The 26,911-nt window shown below is 40.0% G+C and overlaps 1 protein-coding gene across 4 annotated transcripts in view; it reads left to right on the top strand.

Moving 5' to 3' along the window:
- Positions 1–19,590, top strand: part of trappc9 (trafficking protein particle complex 9) — a 230,700-nt gene extending 211,110 nt beyond the window's left edge. For all 4 annotated transcript variants that reach the window (XM_034891409.1, XM_034891408.1, XM_034891407.1 and 1 more), the window contains 2 exons: positions 18,580–18,803; positions 19,066–19,590. In XM_034891409.1, coding sequence (XP_034747300.1) covers positions 18,580–18,803; positions 19,066–19,245 — 404 coding nt within the window. In that variant the 3' untranslated portion in view covers positions 19,246–19,590. The remainder of the gene's footprint in view (positions 1–18,579; positions 18,804–19,065) is intronic.
- The last annotated feature ends 7,321 nt before the right edge of the window (positions 19,591–26,911 follow it).

Here is a 26,911-nt window from a genome sequence, read left to right as displayed (position 1 = left end):
CCCGCCCCTAGTGTTTAGTGCTCAAAACATTCTGGGGGAGGACCCACACACAATTAACACAATCAATGTGTCCCCACCAATGTTGGAACAAAACCTTTGCTCTTGCCTACACAAATGAGCAAGATAGCGCCCAATTAATCATAATAATACATTTAAGAAATTGCTGCTCTAGAAAAAAATTAATCCAAGTTTAATCAGATGTGCACAGAGTTGTAATCACAGATTTCACACGGAACAGAATTACTGTATATGAAAAAAAAGAAAAAAAAAGTGTGATTTTTTTCAGAAGTGATTTAAAACCTCAATGAGAGGAAAGAAAAGAAGTGACTGAAGCCCTGCATGGAAAGAGGTTTCTCCCAGTAGAGTTGGAGAAGATACCAGATTAACATAATGAAGGATAGGTTATCCCAGGGTGGATTGTCATTAGCCAAGACTGGGATGAATATGTATAGCTTTCAACTGGGAAAAAATGTTATAGCTGTAATTAGACATTTTTGAAAAAAATTGTATTTACTTTCTTGCTCAGAGTAGGATGAGAAGCTCGATACTTTTGTCATATTTTCTGTTGAATTTAAAGGTCCTGAAAACCAATTTCCTCTTACAACTTTTACAATGGCCAATATGCTCCTACTCTACAAAAACACAATGTTTTTTGCTTAGGAACTTCAAATGAGAGATTTCTGTCCATACTATACTAAAAAGACTGTTATTCGCCAGTCTAGCTCTGTCCAAAGCTTACATATTTCACCTACCAGCACAACACCTGAAATGTATAAACTAATTGTGGTCTTAAAAGAGGGTATGCGCGTGTTTATTTCTAGGCGACTATCTCGCCTAACTCCAAACCAACAAATCATTTATCTTAGTCATTGATTTAACAGCAGACACTTTCTGGAGTGGCTCTATTGACAATACAGATGAGTGACTTTATGGACTATGACAGTGGCCTGAGTCAATAAAAGCACAACTTTGTAATTACATTTTTGTCTGTGGCCCTACTCCCAGTCACCTCGATTTTGTTGAACTGAGTAAACTGTTTTAAATTGGATAACCAGACCTTGTTTTTTTTGGAAACCACCTTTGTTTTTTCTGTATAAGTCAAACACAGTAATCAGAAAGGGGGAGCATCCCTTTTTATTATATATATATATATATATTTTGCTGTGTTCTGGCTGTGTTCAGATCTGCATGCGGGATTATCAGATGAGATTTATTGCAGCAGCTGTTTTTTACGGCCTTAAAACCCAGGCTATAGACGTCTGCCGGGGGAAGATAGCCCTAATTATTTTCCATCCATATGTGATTAACAGAGATTTGCCTATAAATGCTCAGTACGCAGGCCTGTTGAACACTCATCTCCTGTCCAACTCGGCTCAGACACGGACCAGTAGCTTCAGAATCGCTCAATGAGCTCGTGGCTGTCTGTGCTGCAAGCCTCTATGGGAATATGGGAGTATGCAATTACACCAAGTCTCTTACTCAGTGTTTTAGTAACTTTTCCTTTGCAACTTTGCATTTGTTATTATATGCTTTTTTCAAGATTCAGCAAAAACATGGGGAAGTATTAGAGGGAAGGTCAAAGACACTATTATATCTATTTATCATGTAAGCTACCTCTGTTGTAAGGAGAGCTACTATTTGGCCTTTGTCTTCTCCTATTTACTGCAGTTTTGCAATTGTTGCCCATCAAGCAGGCGAGCACCCCTATTAGCTGTGTTCTTGATTAGCCGCAATTAATTCTAAGTTTTCTGACATTAATCCCAAACAGAAGGAAGCAATTAAGAGTTTTTTTTTTTGTTTAACTGAGGCCAAGTGCCTGTAAATTACATTTGGAAAATACAAAAATTAGATCACTACAGTGTAAATGCTGTTTGGTTACAGGTGAATGTGTGGGAAGGGAAGCAGATAAGACGGATTGCCAAAACCCATAGCTCACATTCTGCTGATGTTTAAGTATGTTTACTGGGCATGAGATATGCAGAGAGGGAATAAAAATTCAAACGGTAATAGCACTCCTGGAACAATAAATCCACAAAATTAAAACAGCTGAAGGGTAGAAAGTCTAATGGCTTCAGTTTTCAAATGTAGCTGCGTAGTAATAAGGGACTGTGGTTTACTATACGTGCAACCAATACTTGTGATTTTGACACTGTTTTTTGAGAAGTTGCTGTAAAGCAAAGATAATAATTTTATTTGACCTTTTACAGACAGTCACAAAGTGCTTCACTCAATAAACATTTGTTACAATACAGTATGATTCAAAACAGAAAATAAACAAGCAAAAACAAATACAATACCAATGAACGTAAAAGATTAAAAGCCTTAAAACCCCAAATTCAAAAAAATTAGACAAAAGCGAGTTGAAACAGTATGTCTTCAGCTGCTTTCTAAAAGCGTCAACCAAGACTGCATAAGGTAATAGGAAGGGCGTTCCACAGAGTGTGAGCTACCACTTTAAAGGACTGCCACCTTTACTTTTCAAAGGAGTGCTTGGGACCAACAGTAGTCTCCGGTTAGAAGACGTGAGTGATCTGTTAGCAGTGTGTGGAACAGATCTGAGATATAAATAGGCGCCCAATCCTGAACTTGATTGGAAACCAGTGTAACCAGGATGAAACAGAAGTGATGTGCAACACCCTGATGGTCCTTCTCAACAGCCTTGCAGAAGAGTAGACGGTCCTGGGACTTGCTGAGACAGGTGAAAGCGGAGTTGCAGTAATCAAGCTGGGATGATATAAAACCATGAATGACCACCTCAGGTTCACATTGCGAAACAATGGCTCTAAGTTTAGCAATGTTTCTCAGTTGAAAGAAAAAAATTGTGGTTAGTGATTTGATATGTTAGTCAAGAAACATATTATGATCAATTTAACACCAAGATTCCGGAGTTTGAATTGTACAGCTGAAGAAGCTGCAAGTTTTTTTTAGCCATCTAGTCCTTAATGAAAGACAAACTTTTGAGCAGTACTGACAGTGTAAATGACTTCCGGATTAAAAGAAACATACAGCTGGATGACATCAGCATAGAAATGATAACGGGTATGTCCAAATTGCCTAATTATGTGGCCTAGTGGAAGCATATCAGACCTAACACGGAGCCCTGAGGCATCCCCCAAAAGAAGAGGCAGCAGTTTCAGTGAAATAAGGACCAAAGTGAAACAGAAAAACTTCTGTCTAGCCCTTGTAGTTTTATATCAGGCTAATGCACATCCTAAAATCTGTATCTATTATTGGTGTAAGAAACAACATTTTGCTCATGAGCAAGAATACTGTGAATGAGTCCAGTAGTAACAAAGTTTATATACTGATGAAAGGTCATCATATCGAAATGAAGAAATGAGGTTTGAAGTGGAATCGAAACTATAATACAAAACACTGTTGTTCAGTCATCCACCGATTTAAAAAGTGCAGGACAAAATAAGCAGCTCTTAAGATTGAATCTAAGTCATCTCATCTACTGAAGATTCTATTGAGTCCAAGTGCATTTAATAAGCTCATGCTAATTTTGTGCAAGTGAAGATTTGAGTTTGAGTTCTGGAGTTAATGGAAAAACCTCATCCACAAATGGATTTTTAAGTCATGTATGGCTTTTGCACCAGAAGAATGACACATTTACTGCAGAGGTGATAATGTAGGTAGAATAAGCATTCCTCAGCTCTGAAAAGAATATTCAAAATGAAAGTATAGTATGGAACATTTGGCAGATTTAAGAATTATATTATTGCACAGCTTGAAGCCCCAAGCCAGGACTGCCATCTCAGTATGGGGCAATTAAAGTGTAATGGCACCCAGCCACCACACTAGTGCTCCCCCACACTATTGATTTGTTCTATTTTGAGAAGTTGCTGTGCAGTAAAGATGCTTGGCCTACAGTGTAATTTCTTTCCTGATCAGCCACACTCATAGTTCAGTGGAAACAACATGCTTGAGGTAATGTCCAGGTGGCTATCTTGTCCAGTGTGAACTGTGTGCCTGCAAAATGCTACAGTATATCATCCTCTTCTTCTCTCCACAATCTTTCTTCACTCTTAGGTGGAGGAAAATACCGAACATGTGATCTGTATGTAGATAAATGTAATCCTCGAGACATTCAAAGTCACGTCAAACGGAAATACAGACATGTTTTCCCCTTGATTTCACACAGCTGCTTATTTAACAGCATGATACGCAAAGTGACGTGATTGCATGTATAAAGCATGTAGACATGATTCAAAAGTTAATTTAGTGTTTGAATACAACAGGAGAATCTTTGGACCCAGTTCCAAATTGGTAGCATACTCAAATTTAAGTTAACGCCACATCGTAATATATCTTTATGAATCTTTAAAGTGATTCATAATTGTATATTGAGATTGTACCAGATAGGTTTACATGGTTTCATTTTCAAAAAACACCATATTTTTGTTGTCCTTGCACATTGCTGCAGATCCTGTTTTCACCCTGTGTGTTTTTGGTCTCTGTTTTAGCTCCAGAATGAGACATCTCACTTCTATATTATCATTGCTGGGAGTCACACATGCTCAGTAGCTAGGTAAGATCCCATCAGCTACGTAGATAACTCTTTCTCCAACTTTGGTCAGTACAAGGCAGAATTAGCTGGGAGACTTCTTCTAATTGAGGAGCACTTGTAGAATACCTGCAGAACAGGGACATGGAAGTTGTTCTTTTGGAAATTATGGTAAACTAGTGTGTGTTTGCCACTGAGATTGAGCTAGCATGCTAGCCATCTTGTCTCAGCCAGTGACATAGAAAGCCATGCAGATTTTGAACAGCTGACCTGGAGATTGAAGGTAGAGGACATTCAGAAACCTGTATCTCACTCAAAACAGCATGGATAGTTCTTTTCCAAGTTTGTATGCATGTGGAAGCACCAGAGACACAAGAAAACACCCCAAATCCCAGAAAAAGGGATTTATATACAATATGGGCACTTTAAGTGTCTGATGTCTTTTTAGCCACGCCAAGCAGCAGGGCTCTGTTTGTTGGTCATTTGGTTTTGGTGGTCTATCACTATGGTCCAATCTGAACTATCTCAATGATTGGATTGACATTGACATTTTGTACAGGCATTCACGTAGAACAAACTAGAACATCTAGACTTGTTTGTTGTATTGTTTCAGCACCGGTATCTGAACACAAACTACCCGAACAACGTTTTAGAAGCTGTCTGATGATCCAACGAGCACTTTGTTTGAAGCATGCTGACACCACCACCTCCATGTCCTTTGTTACTATCTGTGTATTTGCTGTTTTGTGATGTGTTTCATGTTCTGTGCCAAACCTGGGGGGGGAAGACACCCCGTTTGAATGAGACAAAGCACCCTACTGTAGGCATTTATTAGTACAAACGGAGAAGAAATCTGTTGCTGTTGGCAGCTGGCAAAACATCTCAGAGACACCTCTTCATATTTATAGCCCTTCGAGACAGTGATCATTAAAATTAGTTTTTACATTAAAATTTAGAGAGATTCAGACACTTCCCCCAGATTTGATCATTGTGTAAGCCTAAATTTGTATTCATTAATGATTTTTCTATTGTAACTTACACGATGCTCTTCAGATTTATTGTGATTCCTTTTCAGAGCACCCCAGTGTGCACTCTCATTCCCACTTGCCACAGTCTGACATTTAACAATAAGCGTGTGTAAGCATCTTAATCCCTGGATGGGAAGGATAAGGATGCTAAACCACGATAACCTTGGGCACTACCACCCGAACAGCGAGCCAGCGGAGAACACTCCTGTTCCTAAAGAGAGAAAATAGAGAGGTAGAATGGAAGATAAAAAAGGGAGAGAGAGAAGTATTATTTGAGTGAATGTTTGGATGAGTAATGCGGCTGTTCCCGTGGTCATGATGCTCACAGACCAGCGCTGAGTGTGTTCCCTCTGGCTGGAAGCAGCTCAGCTCCATTAGGTGTCCTGTGTGGAGATGAGCCAATATTAGTCCAGCGAGTTTATAAACTGTTGCTGAGACATAACCCTCAATCTTTCTGCCCCAGGCGCTGCTCAATGCTGATTGAAATTATAGCACACGGGCAGCTCTGCTTGTTTGGGGTGAAGCTTCTTAAACATGTCCTGCTTACCATTAAAGAATGAAACAACACAGTCAGTGTTGGATTTCAAAGAGAGGCACAGATGGACAGCGATTTCTCAGACCTTTTTTTAGACAGACGCAGTTTAATCTGCACGTTTATAGTTGGTATATATTGCCTTCATCAATTTACTATCTATTAGACTGCATATGTTGCAACAGAGCAGTCCAAAGTTAGTACAAACACTACAGTTCAAGATGTATAGGGCTCCTGTTCCAAACTGATAAATGTGGAAATGTTGCCTTAAGTGATTTGGAGAATATCCAAACATGTTCCTGGCTTCTTTTTGTCAACGCAGATGGAGTGTGTTGAAGGAAAAGACAACAGATATCAAATGACTTTTGTTATGGAGATGATTTTAAAAAGGTGCAGATGGCTTGGGGGGTTATCAGAGGCTGGCAGGTTATTTTTAGACTTACTGCCGCACACCTGAACCTTTTAAAGCACATTCTGTGGCTCCAGTGGAGCATTCATCAATGACCCTGCCTAGATAGCGGCCGCTGGCCAGGATGAGCTGTTAAACCCTGCTGACCTGGTCATCTAGGCCGGAGCACAACTCATGGTTAATGTTCATCCTGAAGGGAGAGAGAAACTGTAACTGGAGTACAGTAAACCTGACGTTCTACTTTAATCATGTGCTTTTATTCTGTCAATGGAAACAGTTCAATTTTTTTAAAGGGGCTGTTCTCGCAATACTGAAAAACCCCCACTGGGATTGCTTCCACACGGTCCTCAGAGACTGTTCCCCAATGCGTGACATACTTTGCTTCGTGTTTTTCACAGCCACGTGCACTTACATGCACATGTGGCCGGACCCACAATTGAAACAAAGAACAGAGAAACTCGGATTACAAAACACACAGAGAGGGAGTGAGATTTCCTTCTCTGCTCCGGACTCCGCTATATCTTTACATGGCAAAATATTTGTTTGCTGCTCCTCATCATACTGTCTCCACATGTTGGACTCAGTCTGTCCTATTTCGATTTGCAACCAAATTGGAATAACACTTCTGTACATTGTATTTCATTTATTTTACATTGGTATATTGTTTTATAAATCTGTTCTGGGCAAACTCCCGTCATGTATTTCTTATCTCACACTGCATAACATATATCTGCTGTCTGTCCATAATAAAGACCAGGATGGGAAAGAAACATGTTTTCTGCTCCAGCAAATTAGGATAGTTTGTAAAGATATATTTAGTTAAATATAAGAATTTGAGACAAATGTATCAGTAATTTGCCATCTTTTAGCCTTTTCTTGTTTTTGCTGTCTAGTATTATTTCGTTTTTGATAACTTTTGTCTCAACGTCTTGGTCAGGTCTTCATTGCTAAAGAGGATTACAACCTCAATGGGACTTTAAATAAATACCTTACATAAAATAATTAGTGAAAAAAACCAAAACACTATATTACTGGACTGATTTATTAGTACCATTTATATTAATAATAATATATATATAATAATATTTGATCATGTACCTTAAGAAAAGGTCCAGTACAAAGAAGAGAATAATTTTGTCTTTGTGGGCCTAATTTCTTCAGTCTTTATATTTCCACCACTTGTTTTTATCCATTGATTCAAAACAAATGTAGGCCTGTGATAAATTGCTGTAAATATTATATATTTAATTATATAATAATTTCATAAACCTTCTAATGTGCCAGAGTAAGTTATACAACAGTATTTGTTTTGCGCAAAAACCTTGTTTTCTCTTCTTGAAAGTTACCCTGCCAGACAAAACCGTTTTTACTTGCATTTTTTGAAATATGTTAGGTCCATATGTGTTTGGGTTATGTGGTGAATGTGAGAATGAACTGCTACCTCCTCTGTCAGCTCTAACCACTGGGAAGAATCAGGCCAATCACAACAGCTGGTCAGTCTGACGTCATGTTGCTTGAGCTCATTACTATTCATGAGCTCGCCCTCTTGTGCTGGGTAAAGGATGCTGATAGCCACGCTCTCATTTGCTAGCTGTTAGCCAATCAGAGTCAAGCAGCTTAGCTCGTTGAATATGAATGAGAACTGGCACAAATTGAGCTGGGTCTTCCTGCAGGCTTTCTCCACCACACTAGAATGGTTTGAAACAAGGTAACCAAGTTACATAGTGTCCATGGTAGAACTTCAAACATTTTGAACTGCGTTTGGCAGGGCCCCTTTAAACAACTGCTTTTCCTTCACTTCATTCATACATACACACATATGTACCGCATATGGGTATAATGATGTCAATCCAATACAGATTTTGTCAAATTCAGTACATATCTCCTCACGGTTACCCAGCTCTTTATTTTCTGTGTGCGCTGAAAAAACAAGCCGGTGTTAACAACCGAAAACAAACCGAAAGGAGTGCACAAGCCGCAAAACACTGTTCCAGCCAATTGGCAACAGGCAGCAACAGCTGATGGTGGGGGCACAAGGGAAGGAGGCAGTATTTGAATGCGCCGGCCTGTAGTTGTCTGTCGGTGAATTGGGGGGGGGGGTTTGGTTTGACAGTTGAGTTTAAATGACAATCTTTGCGCAGAAACGTCTTTAATGAGCATTTCCTACATACCCTTCAGAAATATAATTCCACATGTGGTGTGACGAAAATGACATCTCTATCTTTTTGCATGGGACTTTCCCACTCTCTCCGCTGCATGTTTGTTAGTGAATCTTAATGAGCTGAATTGACACCCAGTGTGATGCACGCCATTATCTTGTAAACACTGACAAATCTCCAAATGACGGCCGTCATCTTTATCTTCGCGGCTGACAGCGATATGGAGAAAGGCGGAGCGGCTTGTTTTATCTCCAAGCCGTAGTTTGATCTCTGGCTTTTATATACTCGTACAGTGTCGCCTCTGTCTCTACCCGTCGCGGTGGTGATGCCCCCTGTGATGTACCTGTTGCCCGTGCAGCACTTGTTGGAGCAGTATTTTGTCGCAGTGATATTTCTCTCTCCAAATCATCATCATCCTCCTTCCTGCTGACATACCCCTATTCTGTATTTTGTGGCCTGTTTTATGAGTCGAGTTCTTCTAACGTGCCAGGGTGCTACTCTGCAGCTCACTCACCTTTTCATTTTCTATTCTTCTCTCTAGCTTTCCTCCCTTTTTCTCCTCCCTCCAGCTTATATCATCAGGCTGGGAAGAAACACCTGTAGTCATTTCTTTGTAACTTTATACTAAATAGTAAAACAGTGTTCCTTTAAATATTGTGCAGCTACATGCTGTAATGCATGGAAGAAGCAAGTAAGAATAAAAAGCATCTGTCAGGATAATCTTTCCCAGTGTTTGTTGTTGTGATATTCATTTGGTCCACAGGAGGCTGAAGTGTGCCACTTGTATGCCAGGTCTACAGTTTTCCCGCGGAATCAGGCTACTTTTGAAGTGCTGCAGTGGGTTTTTTAGGTCTACTAATGGAGGACAAAAGAGAAAACAACTAACTACTGTAGCTAGCAAAGCAAAAGTACAAAACAGCTTAATTTGCGGATCCGTGTATCGCTCTACATGTTTAAGTAGCATTATTTATTCATGATAATAAACTATCTAAATACACAAGGCAAGTTTAGGACGTAGGTGAAATATCTGCTTTTAATTATGGCACACGAAACATCTGTGGTGTTACTTCATCAATATTACAATATATTTCTTCAATTATAGTAATGCTGTTGGACTTTGTTGGTTTAATCCTGTTTTTGATTCTTTTGATTCTTTGAAAAGCATTGTAAGAGTTAGTGTAATATGTTTTGGCAGGGGAATATTTGGAGTTCTGGTGGTTGCTGGTTTTATTGACCTTCCATGCTACTTTCTACTTCTACTTACATTATTTGTTTAGGTTTATTTACTAATATTAACTAGCATTTTAGTTAGCAGCAATAAGCGTGTGCCTATGTTATCTCCTAACATATACCTACGCTCTTTGTCTCGTAAAGATTGGGAATAATTGCGATTTCTCTTGCACAGCTACCAGAAGACTTACAACTTTCAGACAGGTTTCCCATGTCACATCTACGTCTTCAAGCTCAGTTGGAGGCTGCGCAGCTATCACCGGAAAAGTGCTTTTAATATCCTTCACTGGCCCCCGTTGAAATCACCGGTGTCACATTGTCCATTTCTTATACTGTCTGTGGTCTATATCCCAGACATTCCACTGCTGGGAATGCTCTGCTGCCGACCAAAGTTTCACTTTCTTTGTGTTGGCATTCTAAACTGCGTAGGATTTTCTGCTCCTCAGATCCCTGCTGGGTAGATCCAGACAGCTAGCTAGACTATCTGATTGGTTTAAAGAAATGCCAATATAGCAGAGCACGTTTTCCCCTCATGCCAGAATGCTGTGTGCACTAGACAGACTTTTTTTTGCAGCTCTGTGGAGGAAGGTCTGGCAAAGTGAGACCAACATGTCTTTAACAAATTTAAACTAATTTCATTGTTCGATTCTTTGTACTGTAGACCATAAATACCTAGTATATCTAGTTTAATGTAAATAAATATGACATTATTATATAATTAAATATAAACATTTTGCACTGTAGATATTTGAATTTTTTTTTACAAATTACACCCACAGAGACTCAATTATTTCCCCCAAAAAAATGTAAATGCGTCCAAAACATAAATAATAATACAGTAAATAATAAAACAAAGGCAAGGAAATCACACTTTGCTACAATTCCCCGAAAAGACAAAAATAAGGAAAAAGTGCTTAAACAAGAAAAAATGATTAATTCAACATTCTGACCTTGCAAAAAAGAGAGACTCGTTAATGAATACCAATGCATCAAAATGAAAAAGAACATTCTGACAATGGTTGTGCTTTAATTTGTATGCACCTACAGCAAGGCTCTGTTAGAACAATGAGCATGAGTGCATACTTTTGCCCCAAAGACAAAATATTAAGAAAGTCTGATAATCAATCTGCAGTAATATATTCATTCTCTTCTTTTTACTTTTTTTTGACCTTAAGGAACAGTATAAAATATTTAGAAAGGCTGCTTATAAATTATTCTGACATCAGGGGACACTACATTCCTGGTCATACCTAGTAAGTAAGTAAGTAAGTAAGTAAGTAAGTAAGTAAGTAAGTGAATAAAGTATATTTGTATATCACCTTTCACAGATAAAAATCACAAAGTGCTTCAAAATAAAATGTAATACAATACAACAACAAAAAACAAAACAACAACCATAAAAACCCCTTTACTAACTAAAAGCCTGCTTGAAAAGCAGAGTCTTCAAGTGCTTTTTAAAAGAATCGACACAACGTAGAAAGGGAGGCAAGACGTTCAACAGCCTAGGAGCCACTGCTTGGAATGATGCATCCCCTCTAGAAAAAATAATTTTTGGGGGATTTGGGGAGTTAGTTTGTGTCTCTGGTGCTTCCACACGCATGACAGACTGGCGATAAAAACATTCCACGCTGTTTTGAGTGAGACACGGTTTCTGAATGTCCTCAGTCTTCAGTCTCCAGGTGAGCTGTTCAAAATCTGCACAGCTTTCTACGTCACTACTGGGGTGTTTTTTATGAAAATAAAACCATTGACACCTATTCTGGTACAACATCAAAATACAATTATGAATCTGAAAATGAGCATAATATGGTCGTTTATACTGAGTGCTGTGAACCACTAATAGCCTCTGACCTAATGACCTCAGACTACGGGTGGGAGTAAGAAGCTTTATCAATTTAGAGATGTATGGAGGAACTTGACCGTGCAGGGCTCTAAAGTAAGGACCAGGATTTAAAATTGAAGTCTATACCGGACTGGTAGCCAATGGAGTGATGCTAAAACATGCGTGATGTGTGCTCTTTTGTTAATGCGAGTTAAAATTCTTGCAGCAGAGTCCTATACAGCCTGGATACAGTGGAACTTCTTCTTGCTCAAACAGGTAGAAAGACTCTTACAGTAATCTAAATGAGAGGAAATGAAAGCATTTGAAACCAGTGTTTTTAATTTTTTTGTTTTTATTTAGTTATTTCTTTTGAAAAATATACATAATCTTTTTTTCAAAACACACAGAACAGCTCAGGCACGATTGTAGAGGAAAAAAACGGCAGAATGTTGGTACAGTATATAGAAAACGATTATGAAAGTAAAAATGAATAACAAAGCATTTTCCATCCAGCCTCCCCCTCTCAGCATTCTGCAGGAAGGCAAAGCAGTGTGCAGATGAGGATCAATACCGAGCATACAAACATATTCTTCTTTCAGACAGATTCTACTTTCAGGTGCAATAATTAGTGTTTCTGTTTTATCTGAGTTCAAAAGGTTGTCACATGACCACTGTATGATACTAGTCAAGCAGTTGATTATAGATGACAGTTTATATAACTGAGTTTCTTCAACCCTTGTATGGTATTCCGGTCAAATTGACCCATTTCAAATTTTTACAAGAAGAAAAATAGTACAAATATAGTTTTTTTTATACCTAAATCAATGGCCTTGCCTTATTTTCTGTGATAAACATGTAATCCTGACTCATTTCAGAACATTATTCTATATATAACCACCACTTATGTTTTTTTAAAGATAAGAATGATCCCATAGTGGATTTTTAACATGAATTTTAACCTAAACAAATCAAACTTCCATTTCTAATTGTGTTCTAGTAGAGACTGATTGCATTCCCTAAACATATATGTTATCTCAATTGTTTGAAATTGAGATAAAGACAATTTTTGTTGACAGATTTTGAAGTGAAATTTTATTTCATAATTGTTTTTAAAACCCCAAATAAGTAACGGGTCAATTTGCCCCGAGGGACACGAGAGGGTCCCAAAAGTGAAGACAATACAAGGGTTAAATGAGCAGTTCCACCTGTTGTGGAGGTAAACTAGAAAGCGTTGGTGCAGTAGCACTACGCTAGGCTCTACACAACAGGAAGCAGTGTTTAGTCCTGGCCTTTAGCAGGAAACCTTGGTGTTTCCGTTCTTGGTTGGTTTTATTTGTTTTGAAGGTTACGTAATGCATGCATGTCTAAATCTTGACTGTAAATATGAACTGGTGCCATCTCATCTCATCAGTGCTTTTCTCATTAACCACAATTGTGATTAAAAAGTATTACTAAAATACAATTTCATGTATATTTCTTTTAACATAATTGCCGTTTTCCTCATTAGAGTGGGCCAACGTTTCTTCCGACTGCTTGTTTTCCTGGTACATGTTTGTTATCTAAATCCGTTGATTGCCTCGGTGCTGATGCACAATCCAGGATAACAGAGTAGAGAAATGTTCAGGCTGTGGGTGTGTGTGTGACTGAGGCTAGTGTGTGTGGGAGTTCATCAGCTCATTACAGACTAACCATTCTCCTTTGTTTGCTTTTAATGTGAAAGAATTTATTTCCAGTTTTAGAGCCAATGTAGGCTACCTATAATTTGCACATCTCCTAGCAACAAGACTTTGAACAAACTAAATATAACTACTGTACATGCTAAGGTGTCACTATAGGCTCAGCGCCACTGGCTATGAAAGGATTGTGGGATATCTGTGTGTTTGTGCATGGGTGTGGTAAATGCACTATCACCAGAGGTCTTTCAAAAATCCATGTTTCCATATGCACTTCACAACGATAAGAGACCATTGAAATTATGTTTGAAGTACAACAAAACAAAAAAATGGCAAAACAACTACAGCACACATGCACTTGAAAACGTCATCATCACCCGATGAGATAGATATATATATACTGAAGATAGATAGATGTATTGATTTATTGATTGATTGATTTATTGTCCCAAAGGAAATTTGTCTTAAACAAACAAACAGTATCTGCATTTTAAAGAATTCAACACAACATATCGCATACATATACATAAAGTGGGGGTGGGTGACAGTAGCTCAGTCAGTAGGGAGTTGGGTTGGGAACCAGAGGGTCGCTGGTTCCCCGTACAGACCAAACGTTTGGTGGTGGACTGGTAGCTGGAGAGGTGCCAGTTCACCTCCCGGGCACTGCCAAGGTGCTCTTGAGCAAGGCACCAAACCCCCAACTGCTCAGGACGCCTTTCCATGTGCAGCCCCCCCACTCTGACATCTCTCCATTAGTGCATGTATAGGTACTGAGCATGTGTGTGTAATTCAGACCTGTGTGTAATGTGTGTAATAACAACAGAGTGTAAATTGTAATTTCCCCTTGCAGGACTAATAAAGTATACACCATATATTATGTATACATTATACATTATAAATACAGTACACAGGCGCAGACGTTTGCATCACTCTGCATGGACGTGCTCATGTTGCATGCAGGGTCTGCCACTAGCCAACGGCTGGTAAATCTCAGCAGCGCTAGTGAGCCACAAAGCACGCAGCAAGCTTTCTTACAGGATCTCATAATGTTTGCGATTGGCTTAACATGTAGTCTGCAAACACAGGTTTATGCATGCGGAGAGCCTTGCTATAGGAAAACAATCGCATCAGACGAACTATGTCTGGAGGTGGTCTTGTTTGCATTTTGATTGGATCTCCAAAATGGTTTTTAGTTACAGTGCTCCTACTTTAAGGAATTATGATAATCAGCTAAAACTGCAAGTTCTAATTTCACGTACTGAATCCCAGTTCTACCTAAATCTAATATATCAACATGTCTGCGCTTGTTTTTAAAATGGGATTTTCTGTTTTATTTCTTATTCCTGTCCATCCCTGTCTGTCTGTTACTTGTTGTCTGTTATAGTGTACCTTCTATGTGCCTCTTGGCCAGGGCTCACTTGTAAAAGAGATCGTAAACTCAATGTGATTCTTTTCCTGGTGAAATAAAAAAAAATCTCAGCCTGGTGTCAACAGCATCAGTTTGGCACCAACAGGTTCCTGCCATCTCAGATAAGCCCAGCTTATTTTTACTAAATACACACAGAGACTGGTCTTTTTTTATCATTTTTTTATTGCAACATCATCACTTTTCAACTCAACTCAGTATACAAAACAGGTTGCAAAAAACATTTTGATTCATCAAGACAGATCTTTTTTTAATGAAAAACTAAGTTTTATTGTTATTACTGCAATCATGTGTGACTTGAAAATTGATGAATGGCAGTATACAGCAGCTTTGAATAACCCAATAACGTGGATGCTGTGCAATATTCAATCACAATATTGTGATCTCATGGCTCATATATATATATATATATATATATATATATATATATATATATATAGATAGCAAGATAGATAGATAGAGAGATAGAGAGATAGATTTTTATTGATCCCAAGAAAAATATAAGGCTTGGTGTAATTTGTGACGCCTGTTTACCTCCATACCTTAGTTTTTAAACTGACTTCACAAGATTTTGCTCTACCATACTTTGAAGAGGAATATAAACAATAAAAAAAAAGTAACCTTCTCAAATCTTAGCAGGGTTTAACGTTGTCTTACCACAAACTACCGGTTAAGATTAGATTTAGTTTTTTTTTTATATTGGTTTAAATCATAAATTAAAGAATATGTAAACAAGACGTGACCCAACCAGTTTTAATACTCAATGCTATAGACACCTTGTAGTTGACACATCCATAGAGCGAAGAACAACATGTACTGACTACTTACGGATCTCTTGATAAAGGTCAGTATCAGCAAACTAATACATTGATCCAAATCTAGAGAGACATTTTTTTTCTTTCAAAAGCAAAAGACAAAGCTCCCCTGAGGTGCCCTGTGACTGCTGCTGGTTGCCTGTGTTGAGTCGAGTGGGTTTTAAATGACAGACGTTGAGCTGAATGTCACCCTCCTGTAGCTCCAGCCTCCCCTGGGCTTTCTCACTTTCTCCCCCTCCCCCTATTTACTAAAAACCATAATAATGTTACCTCAGAGCATTATGGTGTTTTGCTTTGTCACAGTTTTGTTGCTAAATGATACAAAGAAACTAGTGGTAAACAGCCTGTATCATGTGCCTAAGGTGCCGTGTATGTGCTGGGTTAACAAGCTCACTGAAAGATACTTTGTTTTATAATAGTAAATAGGCACAATGTTTAGTATGTGAATCGACCTAGCCTTAGTTTCTTTGTGAATAGTACAGCGAGTGATACAGTGGAAATTGCATCAGTTTATGCTTGTGAAGCTTTTCAAGTTTTCCTAGCCTAAGGCTGAGGCCCTTTTAAACCAACCAGGCTCGTATGTGAAAACGACAACATATTTTATCCGATGTACCTTTTGTTTTAGACGGCAACGGCGTTTTTGGGGCTTAAAAAATGCAAAAAAAGTGACACCACCCTCTAGATTGGAAATCTTCAAAATGCTCCATCATTGCGTTCCTGTATAAAGGGTGAAAACGCCAAACTCTGCTCCAATCTGCTCACTTTTTTTCATTTCATATATTTATTATACAGGAAAGTTAGAAAAAGTAACATTACATTACAATACAAAAACGGGCCTGACTCAGTTTAAAAACTGGTTTCAGCAGGTTCCTGTTCTGCAGAAACATAGAACATGGTTACAGCACGTCATAACAGACATTAATACAAGACATTGATATCAAAATAATGGATTTTGACAAATGAAATCCACAATACACTTACATAAGGACAAAAGACATTTATACAAAACATCATCAGGGCTGGACAAATAAGGTCAGTGCAAACAAGGCTTGGACAATAAATAAACTAATTTTTTAATGTGTGCAAGTGTAACTATTAAAAAAGGTGGCACGGTGGCTTTTGTTACAGATGTGTTACATCACAGGCACGCGCCAGGACAGGAAAATAACAACAAACATGTTGGATTATTTCCAGTTGTCCTAGCACCTCTGATAACATGTCTATGTATTTGGACTGACAGGACTCCCGGTCCATGCCCTGTTGTGCCCATATAAAAAAACTTTGCAATATAAGGTTATTTGGAGCAATAACTTCACCTCCCCGTCTGTCCACACACAGTTGTCAGCTTTTGTTGTTTGCTTTGCGCTACTAGGGAGAGAAGAAGGTATATGCAGGCGCAGACTTGGTGTTGTTGTGTGTTTTCACAGACTTTTGCGTCACCATATGCACGTAGGTCCCCCACCCCCCAAAACAAACCTTGTCTAAACCCAGAATAAAAAGTGAGAACACAACGCCACTTTTGCGTTTTCTCTTCAGACCGTTTCCGTATGAACATAGCCTGAGTTCTTAGTTAACGTGTAATCAGTAACTTGAAGAGTCCGTTTCATACTGTGTTGAGTGTGTAATGTTTACATGGACCCACCTGATCATGTCTTTTCAAGTATCACTGACGCATATTCACATATCGTATGCTAAAAATGGCTGTCAATAATAGCAAACTTAGTATGAAAGTATAAAAAATAATGGTTGTATATTGTGCTGACAGTACAAGTAGTGGTCATAGTGAATGAAACTGTGATCTGAGATGACACTGCGAACTCTGGTCCAAAATCACAGAAATAGAACCCTTTCTGTGAGAGAAAAGACACCATACAAATCCTGGAATGTAATTGGAAGACTTAGGATGCTTTGGAGTAATGATTGCAAATAAAGGAAACTGTTGCTGTTTTTTTATTTACTGCTGTTTACAACTCTTTCCTGCTGTGTTTCAGCGTAATCTGTTCACCTAGGACCACACTCAGGACCAGTAACATACACTATTTTTCAGTGCTGGCCTGTACTGTAGCTAAAAGTGCACCCCCACTAATTTCACATTCAAGTCATTTAGCTCTGGAATAGGGCCTGATCACGCGCAGCTTGGCTCTTTCATCAGGCTGTCACACAAGCTCAGTCGCTCTGACTCAGTGTTTATCACAGCTGCGGGCCTATGACAACTGGTGTGTGTGTGCGTGTGTGTGTGTGTGCTGCCGTTATTCTAGGTGGAGTCATTACTCGAGTGATCTCTTCGGGCGCCCCGTATCCTCCATGTTTGGAGTCAGTCCTCCCCTCAGCCTGCCAGGAGCCCAGTTCAATGAGCTCGTTGTTCAAAACAAATCACCGTGTTTCCCTGTGCACCTTGGCCAAATAGGGGCCACATTACGGGTGACTCACTGCACATACATAGTGGAATTGAATTTCACTCAGTCTTTTTTGGTGTGCGTTGGGACATGAGAGAGAGGGAGGTAGAGCGTAGGTATAACATACTTCTGTGTGTGTGTGTGTGTGTGTGTGTGTGTGTGTGTCACGATTTTTGGGACTGTTCCAGCAATCTCTTTCATCTTTTCTTTTTTTTCTTTTTTTACAGAAATTAGTCATGCGGGAGATTAACAGGAGGGAATTCAGTTTAATACCCACAGCTCCAGCACGTATTGATGTCAATAAAATGTATTTTAGGACAAACCAACTCTATTGATCCTACCATCAGAAACCGTCTGATAGGCCATTAATGGGGGAGTCGGCTTTTGATGAAAACAAATGAAATGGAGATTGGTTGGGAATCCTGTGAATGGCTGTGCATGAGATTTAAATGGTTGGTTTGAAAGCTCTTAATTCTAGCGCCTGCCCCACTCTGTAGAGTTCTTTTTTTGTACAGTGTTAGACAAAAGTAGAGTTCCCTCCGGGCCTGCTAATCCCCCTTTTTCTTTGTGCTCTGTCTCCAGATGTGTTGGTGAATGGGAAGCCATGTGACTGCGATGTCATTGCCGACTGTAAAGCGGGTGACGCTGTCACCCTGGAGGTACAACTGACCAATCGGAGCAAGAACTCAGTGGGCCCCCTGGCTCTGACTGTGGTGCCCTATCAGGACTTCCAGAACGGAGTCCAGAACTACAATCTGGAGGACGCGGTCACCTTCATCGGCTCCAACACCTTCTATATTGACACGGTCAGTAGGGGCCGGAGTACTTTATGTCATGCTGTCAACAATTCTATTCCACTCTTATTCTATGAAGACAGGTTTTGTATTATTACGACTGTGTGTTACTGAAGAAGGAAACTTTTTCATCAAAGCCACAGTCCGCTTCAAACCTACTGTACCACCCTGCTGGCTTCACTCCGGCTGACAGTGTGCCTGGTGCATGGAAACTGAATATTGAACTGAAAGGTGGCTGCTCATGTTTCATACTGCTGTCTTTTGTCATCACCAGGTTAAACCCAAGGAAAACTCTGTCTGTGTGGGTGCCCTGCTCTTCCTCTACACTGGAGATTTCTACCTTAAGATCAAGTTCCAGGACGACAGTGCTGGACGAGAGCTTCCTTTAGCCTGGTTCACTCTGCCCAGCGTCCACATCCGAGCCCTGGCCACTCCGCTGCAGGCTGGGGCCTGAGGTTCTGGTGGCCTCAACATTAAAGCTCTGAATGAAAGATGAAGAGTTTTGATGTTGAAGTTGTCTGTAAATACACAATTGTTGGGGGGAATTGAATCACATGTAAATATAATTGTGGTTAAGGTTACAGCAAGTGTACAGTATAGTGCAGGTTCACAAACTCACACAGAAACACTCCCCACTCCACTATCTAGTTAATGATATTGCTAACATCTGTACATTGATTGAAAAACCATCCGCTTGGAATGTTATCAGTTATTTATTACTGGCATGGATGTACTGTGGTCCTACCCTACCTCAGTAGGCCGTTAGCATCTATTGGTAAGCTGGATCATCCATCTGCATCAAAATATTAGACATTTAGAGAAAATGCTAGGTTGTAGCGCTGTAAGATGAAGAACACCAATGGTCAGGCATATAAGGAACAGTAGGAACATACTCAGGACTTTCCCACGGGAGACCACTGGTCAACAAAACGTCACGAAAAGTCTAATTTTACTAAAAGTTACGATTGCCACGTGCTAAGTTATGTTCCTTATGTTCCGTGCATGCCTTTCTTAACTAACAAACGTTAGTATTTTAACCCAAAACATGATCTTTTGAAGTACTTTTGTTGCCTGAACCCAACCAAGTATTGTTATTTGTTAAACTTCTTAACGGGAATCCCAGAGCATTAAATAGTGACATCAAGTGGTCACTTCCATTTCTTTTTCTGAAAACAAACGAACTGCACTGACAATGCTTATCTTTGAAAGAACTGACCCAGGTGCTAATTCTTTCTTCCTAGGACTGCTTAGTCAGGACCCCCCTTACTCGGCCTCTGATTGGCTAGTACTTGCTGCCTTTGTTGGTCGGGTTGGTTAGGTCCAGGCATGAGGAGTGAGATTGGTTAGGGTAAGAACACCAGGGTTTGTAAATAAGAGGCAGAGTAAATAGAAAATAAAATACCACAAGCCGGACAGTCTTGTGATATTTAAAATTATCACACCATCCTTTTTCATCACCCTGCTCTGCCAGAGTACGATATGCTCCACAAAAGAGATGCAGCTGCACGGTCAATCGACAGGAACACATGCTACAATTGCGTGTCCCTGAATTAACTGTGTAAACTTCCTGTCCGGTTTGCACCGTTTTGGCTAGCTAACTTGCTTACTGGTAGTTAGCTAACTGCTAGCTAGCTACACTGATTGCAGTGAATGATAGCCAGTGCACGAAATGCTCGACTCCAGCACCAACTGTTCTGAGAAGATATACCAACGTCCACGACCGAGGTGCGACCAAGCAATAATATTGTCACGCTTGTTTTTATATATAGTAGTTTTTTTTTTCATAATCACAGTGCCATTTATGTTAACTTGTCTTTTGAATAACAAAATATCTACTGAAAGAAAATTAGAAATTTGTGTTAAGGGGCAGAAGACCTCAGAGCCCCGACTGAAGAAGAGGAGCTGCAAAACCAACACTGGAGATGTGATATAAGCCACAGTTTATAGCCAGTTATGGACACATAAAATATATTTATTCTACTGCTGTATGGGTATTTTCTCTTGCCACTTTGCCACCACAATGAATTGCTGATGAATCTGACTGTCTTAGATTAGCCTATCATGTGCAACCTATAATTGTTGTAAATAAATGCTAATTGAAGCAACCTGTGTTTGTTTTGACATAATTGTAACTCTTTGCATTCGTCTAAACCCTCCATCATAGCTCTGTGTCCATCTTCAGCGGAGATGTTCTCCATCACCTCAAAGTCTGACATTCCCTTAAACCAAAATCCATAAACAGCGATAAACTGGGAAAATATTCTTGACTAATAGTAATTTTTTTACATTTATTTCTATAGATAGGGTCACTAAGCAATGTGCTGTTGTCCAGTGAAACCTCACAGTTCACCACCAACACTTGCTTTGACATTTTTCAGTGCACATAATAAATAAACATAAACATATGTCAGCAAATTGAAGGAGGACCGTGTAACCTCACCGTAGTTCATCATACTGCGTCTGTGCAGGGTAGAACTTTGACTCTCTGCCCAAACCCAGTTGAGCTGGGCTGTAATTTCTCTACGTTACGGCGAGCTTGAATGGGGTCAGGTTGCACAAATTTCCCCAGTTTAATTTATTTTATTTTTTTAAATGCACACCTTACAGTCTCAGTGATGCCATGAATATTGTATGGGGCTGTGTTAATAAATATTTTATGATTTCCATTTATTATGGCATGTGACTGTTTTGGGGCTGTGCAGAACATTCTGGAAGGCACAAAACTTTAGTTGACTTGTAATATCTTGTATAGTAGCTTGTAATACATTAGCTAATATAAAATATTCAGCCTGTCCATTGATTAAAATAATTAATTGCGGTTGATCGCATGATTGTCCTTAGTTAACTCGCCATTAATGTAAAATGAATCACACTTTTTTTATCTGTTCCAAATGTACATTAAAAAATATTTTTCAAGTTTTCAAAGCTAAAGTGTGAAGTTTCTGTCACCCCCATGAGGAATTTTTGATGACAAGTCTTTTGTGATCACGCAAAGCCCCCACCCCTCCTCAACACAGTTGCTAGTAACAAAGGAGGACACAGAGATAAAAAAACAACAACATGGACTCTTCAGAAGAGGTCACCTTTACTTTACTTGAGTTTCTGCGTGTGAAAGGTCCCGGTTGACACAATCTTCTGAACATGGCCATACTGAGAAATCCAGAGAGTCTTGTGGAGCTGATAGCCTTAATTAGCTTTGGATCAAGTCATTTGGCAATTACTTGAATGTTGCAGATCTTCATTATAATATATAATAATAAAAAAGTTACACACTAAAGCTTTAATGCTCTTATCAACATTGGAGTGGGGAAATATTCTTGCTTCATGCCAATGTTTATTATTGCAACAATCTTACAACACTGACAAATACTATTTGGTACAGGGGTCTTCAACTTTTGTAGGCCAAGGACCCCTAACTGTAAAGGGAGACGAGCAGGGACCCACTACTACATGTATTGAGTTGTATATTAAAATAGGCCTACCGTGACGTGTAGTGTAACCTTGTATGGTGCCCTGCAATACCAAGCTACTATTTACATATTCTTATATCATTCTGCGGTATGCTTCACCAGGAAGTGGTAATAGAAACTGAACCTATTCCGGTGGTTCGGGCTTGGGTTGGGCTTGGACAGAACCATGCAGGCTCATAACGGGTCAGGCCTTTATTTTTACAGTCTATGGTCCGGCCGGATTTTATGACTTATTACTTTGATTTATTACTTTCTGATGCACTGGGAGTTAACCAGTATGCCCACAGCCCCACTAATATACTGCAGGGAAATGTGTTACTCATCACTATCTTGGAACCTGAATCAGTCCTTTTCCAGTAACTATCTCCCTTCTCCAAGCTTTTAGTTTACCACTGGCTCCAGCAGTAGCTCATAATAGAGCGTGGCGGGCCCTTCCTCCATCCCTTATGCCAGGAATGGCTTTCCATTTATGTAAATGTCAATGTAACTCTGTATTCTAAACACATATCTGGGTATTCTGATACGTGAAGCCTTGTTGAAGCAAGTAAAAAGCATTAAAATGACAGGCATGTCTTTCTGAATCCAGTGTTGTTTCCCCTTGAAGGTCACATTTAAAGTTCAGAGGCTTTTCCTCTCGTAGTAAATGTGTTAGTTTACATATGTGAATAATACATCAGAGAATCCACAGAGTTAATCAGTTATGCACACAACGCAAACAATTCCAAAGTCATGCCCTCCATGCTCATTAGGTTGTTTGTCTTTTTTATTTATTCATTTGATAAGGAATGTAGCGCGTGTATACCGGCTTTGAAAAGTTTGAGATTGAAGGCAAAACTGAGCGAGTCGTCTCCTCCTGTATGCAACAATAGGACTGTCTTTAATGGGATCCTGGGCTGCTGTGAGTACAGGCCAACAAAGAGTAGTCCGTATGTATGCAAATGTATCTTCTGCATACTGTTCACTGACCCTTAGAACTGTCTTTTTCAGTAAAAGGTAACTTCATTTTAAAAGCTCAAATTACATACAGGGCTGCAATGAGAAATGTCCTGTCCTTACTCATCCAAACATAAATTCACGTTAATTAAATTCTGGGGTCCTGGACACCTCTCTGTGCAGAGGAATTAAAGAAATGGAACTCAACACCAAAAAAAACAAAAACACCCCATCTCTGGCAGCTAGGAAGCACTTAAATCAGCAATTTGCCAACGTTCAATGTGTTTCCTTTCTTATTATTTAATTTGGTCCAATGCATCCCAGAACGACCAGGCTGAGCTGGGGATGTGCATAGATTAAGAGTTTACATTCAGTGTGTACTACAGCGATGTAGGTAAATACATTGGGAGGACAGATTTCACAAAATGTGGTTCTTCATAACCACCCCCCCCCCCCCCCCCCCCCCCGTAATGGGATTGGGACCCAAAAGAGCAAAAGGAATGGCAACAAAACTTACAAACCAACTACACTCAGTGAGACATATACGGTATAGTGTATAACCGTTTTAACACAAGTGGTGACCAAAACACAATAGTTGACAAATAAAAACACTTGGCAGACCGTCTGCTAACATCTAATCCTTAACAAATACCGTCAAGTATATATTCTTCTTTTATTTCCTGCTGGATCCTCCACTTCCCATTGTGTCTTCCATCCATGATAAATCCATAGATGTCTTCACTGGTTACTTTACCTGAACCCTATTTTGTCTACGGATGTAATATTAACCAAAAATCTTTTAACTTGGTCCACTGTTGAGAAAGACTGCTGCAACCGGCAGCTGTGAACCGGGCAGGGATGGAAGGATGGATGGATGGATGGAAGGAAGGATGGATGGATCAATGGATGGATGGATCAATGGATGAATCGATCGATGGGGTAATTGTGCATGGATCGATGGATCGATGGGTGGATCGATGGATGGATCGTTGGATGGATCGATGGATGGATCGATGGATGGATCGATGGGGTAATTGCACATTGTCACTGTACAGCATTTCCACTAAAAGTGCTATTTTCTCCACTGACAGGCTTATGTAATATTGTAAGTGTCTGATTACATTATGGGAAGATGGAGTTTATATTTAACGAGCCATCCTTTCATTTGTAACTTACAGAAGCCAGGTCAACACAGTTGACTTCCGCTAATAGCATTAGCTTACCTCCACTCTGTCTGCAGCTCTCCACTCTTGGAACAGCATTTTTCTTTAGGACAGGATTATTGCTCTTCTTTGGCTGGTAGTGGTCATCCCTGATTGAACTGGGCACTGTAGCCCCGGTGGTCTGCGAAGGGCCACGTATGGACAGGAGTGTTAGGATCCAGCACAACAAAGGTCAGCCTGTCCGTCGGTTTCCAAGGGAAACGTCTACGAAAGCTGCACGTAGTCATGGCACGATTCAGAAATGTGCAATTGAAAATGGAAACACAAGGCTACGCTGTCTCTACTTTATCCCAAACCACAATCTCTTTCTAAACTTAACTAAGTAGTGTTTGGGCCTAAACCTAGCCAAACTGGGACAGTTTGACAATATAAACATGTTTAAAAGCATGACCGTTACGGTCCCTGGTTTAGATATCAGGACAGAAAACGCTCCTATAGGTAGCATTAGAAGGAAGGAATAAACAACATATCATCTTTTGGTTTGGAGGACGTGAAAACACGGGTGTGTGTTAGTTTGTGGTTCTTCACCACACTTCCACTGCCCTGAACAGTAAACTGACCTCCCCAGAGAAGAGGACACATCCTGAAGAAACCCAGCATCTTGTCTGGAGTTTAAATGAGGTTTCTTATCAGAAAATCACCGGCGCATTATCAGCCACCAACCTTCATTACCTTGCAGCACACCTGTAATCCTGATCGTAATCAGCCTAACAATCAGCCATCCATCTCCGCTGATGCGTCTCCCCCCCGCCTGATCGCACGCTCTTTCAACAGGGAGGAAAATGAGTTGTTTGAGAGAAAACAAGAGTCTTACATGTAGTGGCGAAGCATTCCCCTGAGCGCTGCTGACGACAGTACAGTGTGTCACCCTGCATGAAAAAGCATGGATGCTACTTCAATTGGCCCTTTCTCCTCTAATCCTCCTCTCATTGAGTAACCAGTCACGTCCATTCATGTACTGTATCTGCAGCCTTGATATGTAAATGATCTTAAGAGTGGAGCGATGGAGGTGTTGTGGGTGGGTGGGGGGGAATTAGGGTGTGTGCTGAAGAAAGACAAGCGATTTGACACCTGCACTGCGTTGACTCTCAAGCCTGTAGCACTGCGAGAGAAACACACAGGGATGCTCATCCGCTGCATGTTTACTGATCCACTGTGACTTCCTGACTTAATTACTTCTCTATCTGCCGCGGCACACGAGCTGTTAAATATGAAATAAACCTAACCTGAGCTGTCAAATGGGACTGCGGCTTATGTGTTTCCTCCTAGTTAAAAGTCTCCATGAAGTGAAAAAAACAAACATTTTTTTCTCACTTTGTTCACAAGCCAGGGCCCACATGGATGATGTTGGGCTGTTTCTCGTAGTCGGAACAATCATTGTGGGGCCAAACTACTGAAGCCTTTATTTTTAATTTCATTCACCCATTTTTTTTATTTAAATTCCTTCTTCTTGCCTTATTTCTGCCTTAGAACAGCCCAATGGAAAGACATTTATTTAAAGTATCCAAATCAATTATGTGTATTTGTAGAATGAACACACTTCCCCAAGTCATTCAAATCCCCAAATCCCCAGAAATAAGAAAACCAGGACCAGACGGGTGTGTCCTCCATGGCTCCCAGCCCTGACCACTGTTCATTTCTGCTCGGGCAGCTTATGTGTAAATCAGCCAATCAGTGTAGTGATGACCCACACGCTGTCTTCTTCAAACACACACACACGCACACACACACACACACACACAAACACACACACTAACACTAGATGACTGAAGATAATGTAGTCATTGCTCTATTGCAAAATACAACATTAGATGGCAACCCTTCCTTGATTACTTTAACAGCCCACCATGTACCAGTGTGACTGATTGAGGTCCCTGTAACCCCTCCCCCCATCCTCCCCCATCCTCCCTCCATCCTCCCCCCATCCTCCCCCATCCTCCCTCCATCCTCCCCCCATCCTCCCTCCATCCTCCCCCTTTTAATTAAAAATTCCATAAAAGGTATTGTAAAACAGAACACAATATGCAAATAGAGCAAATACATATGAACTGTGTATATACAGTATATAAAAAGCAAACTTGAGCGTGTGACATGTGTTTAGTGTTTGGTGCGTTTTTAGTGTATGGTGCAGTGTGAACGCAAACCGACAATATTGCAACTTCACCCTCAAATCGCACCACCTTCCATGAGTGTGAAAGCGCCTTTAAACACCAGAGCAGTGGGAAACAACACGTGGCAACGCAGATGTGGCCTCAAAAATCAGACTTTTTTTCTAAGAATTCTGACTTTTAACTCAACATTCTGACTTTAAAGTCACGACTCAAATACACATTTTTTCATGTCACCCTAATCCTCTTCCTGTGAAGCAGTACAATATACACACCTTGTTTCTGCTGCTGGTATTGTCTGGTGTGTGTGAATGATGTATGGAACCTAACTTTACCTAACAGCTAGAAGACAAGGATTCATCTCCAGACTGTGGCTGGCATTTTTC

The sequence above is a fragment of the Etheostoma cragini genome, chromosome 14 (assembly GCF_013103735.1).
Source record: "Etheostoma cragini isolate CJK2018 chromosome 14, CSU_Ecrag_1.0, whole genome shotgun sequence".
Classification (NCBI taxonomy): domain Eukaryota; kingdom Metazoa; phylum Chordata; class Actinopteri; order Perciformes; family Percidae; genus Etheostoma; species Etheostoma cragini.
Note: the sequence above shows the minus strand (reverse complement) of the source record. Positions and strands in the feature narration are given on the sequence as shown.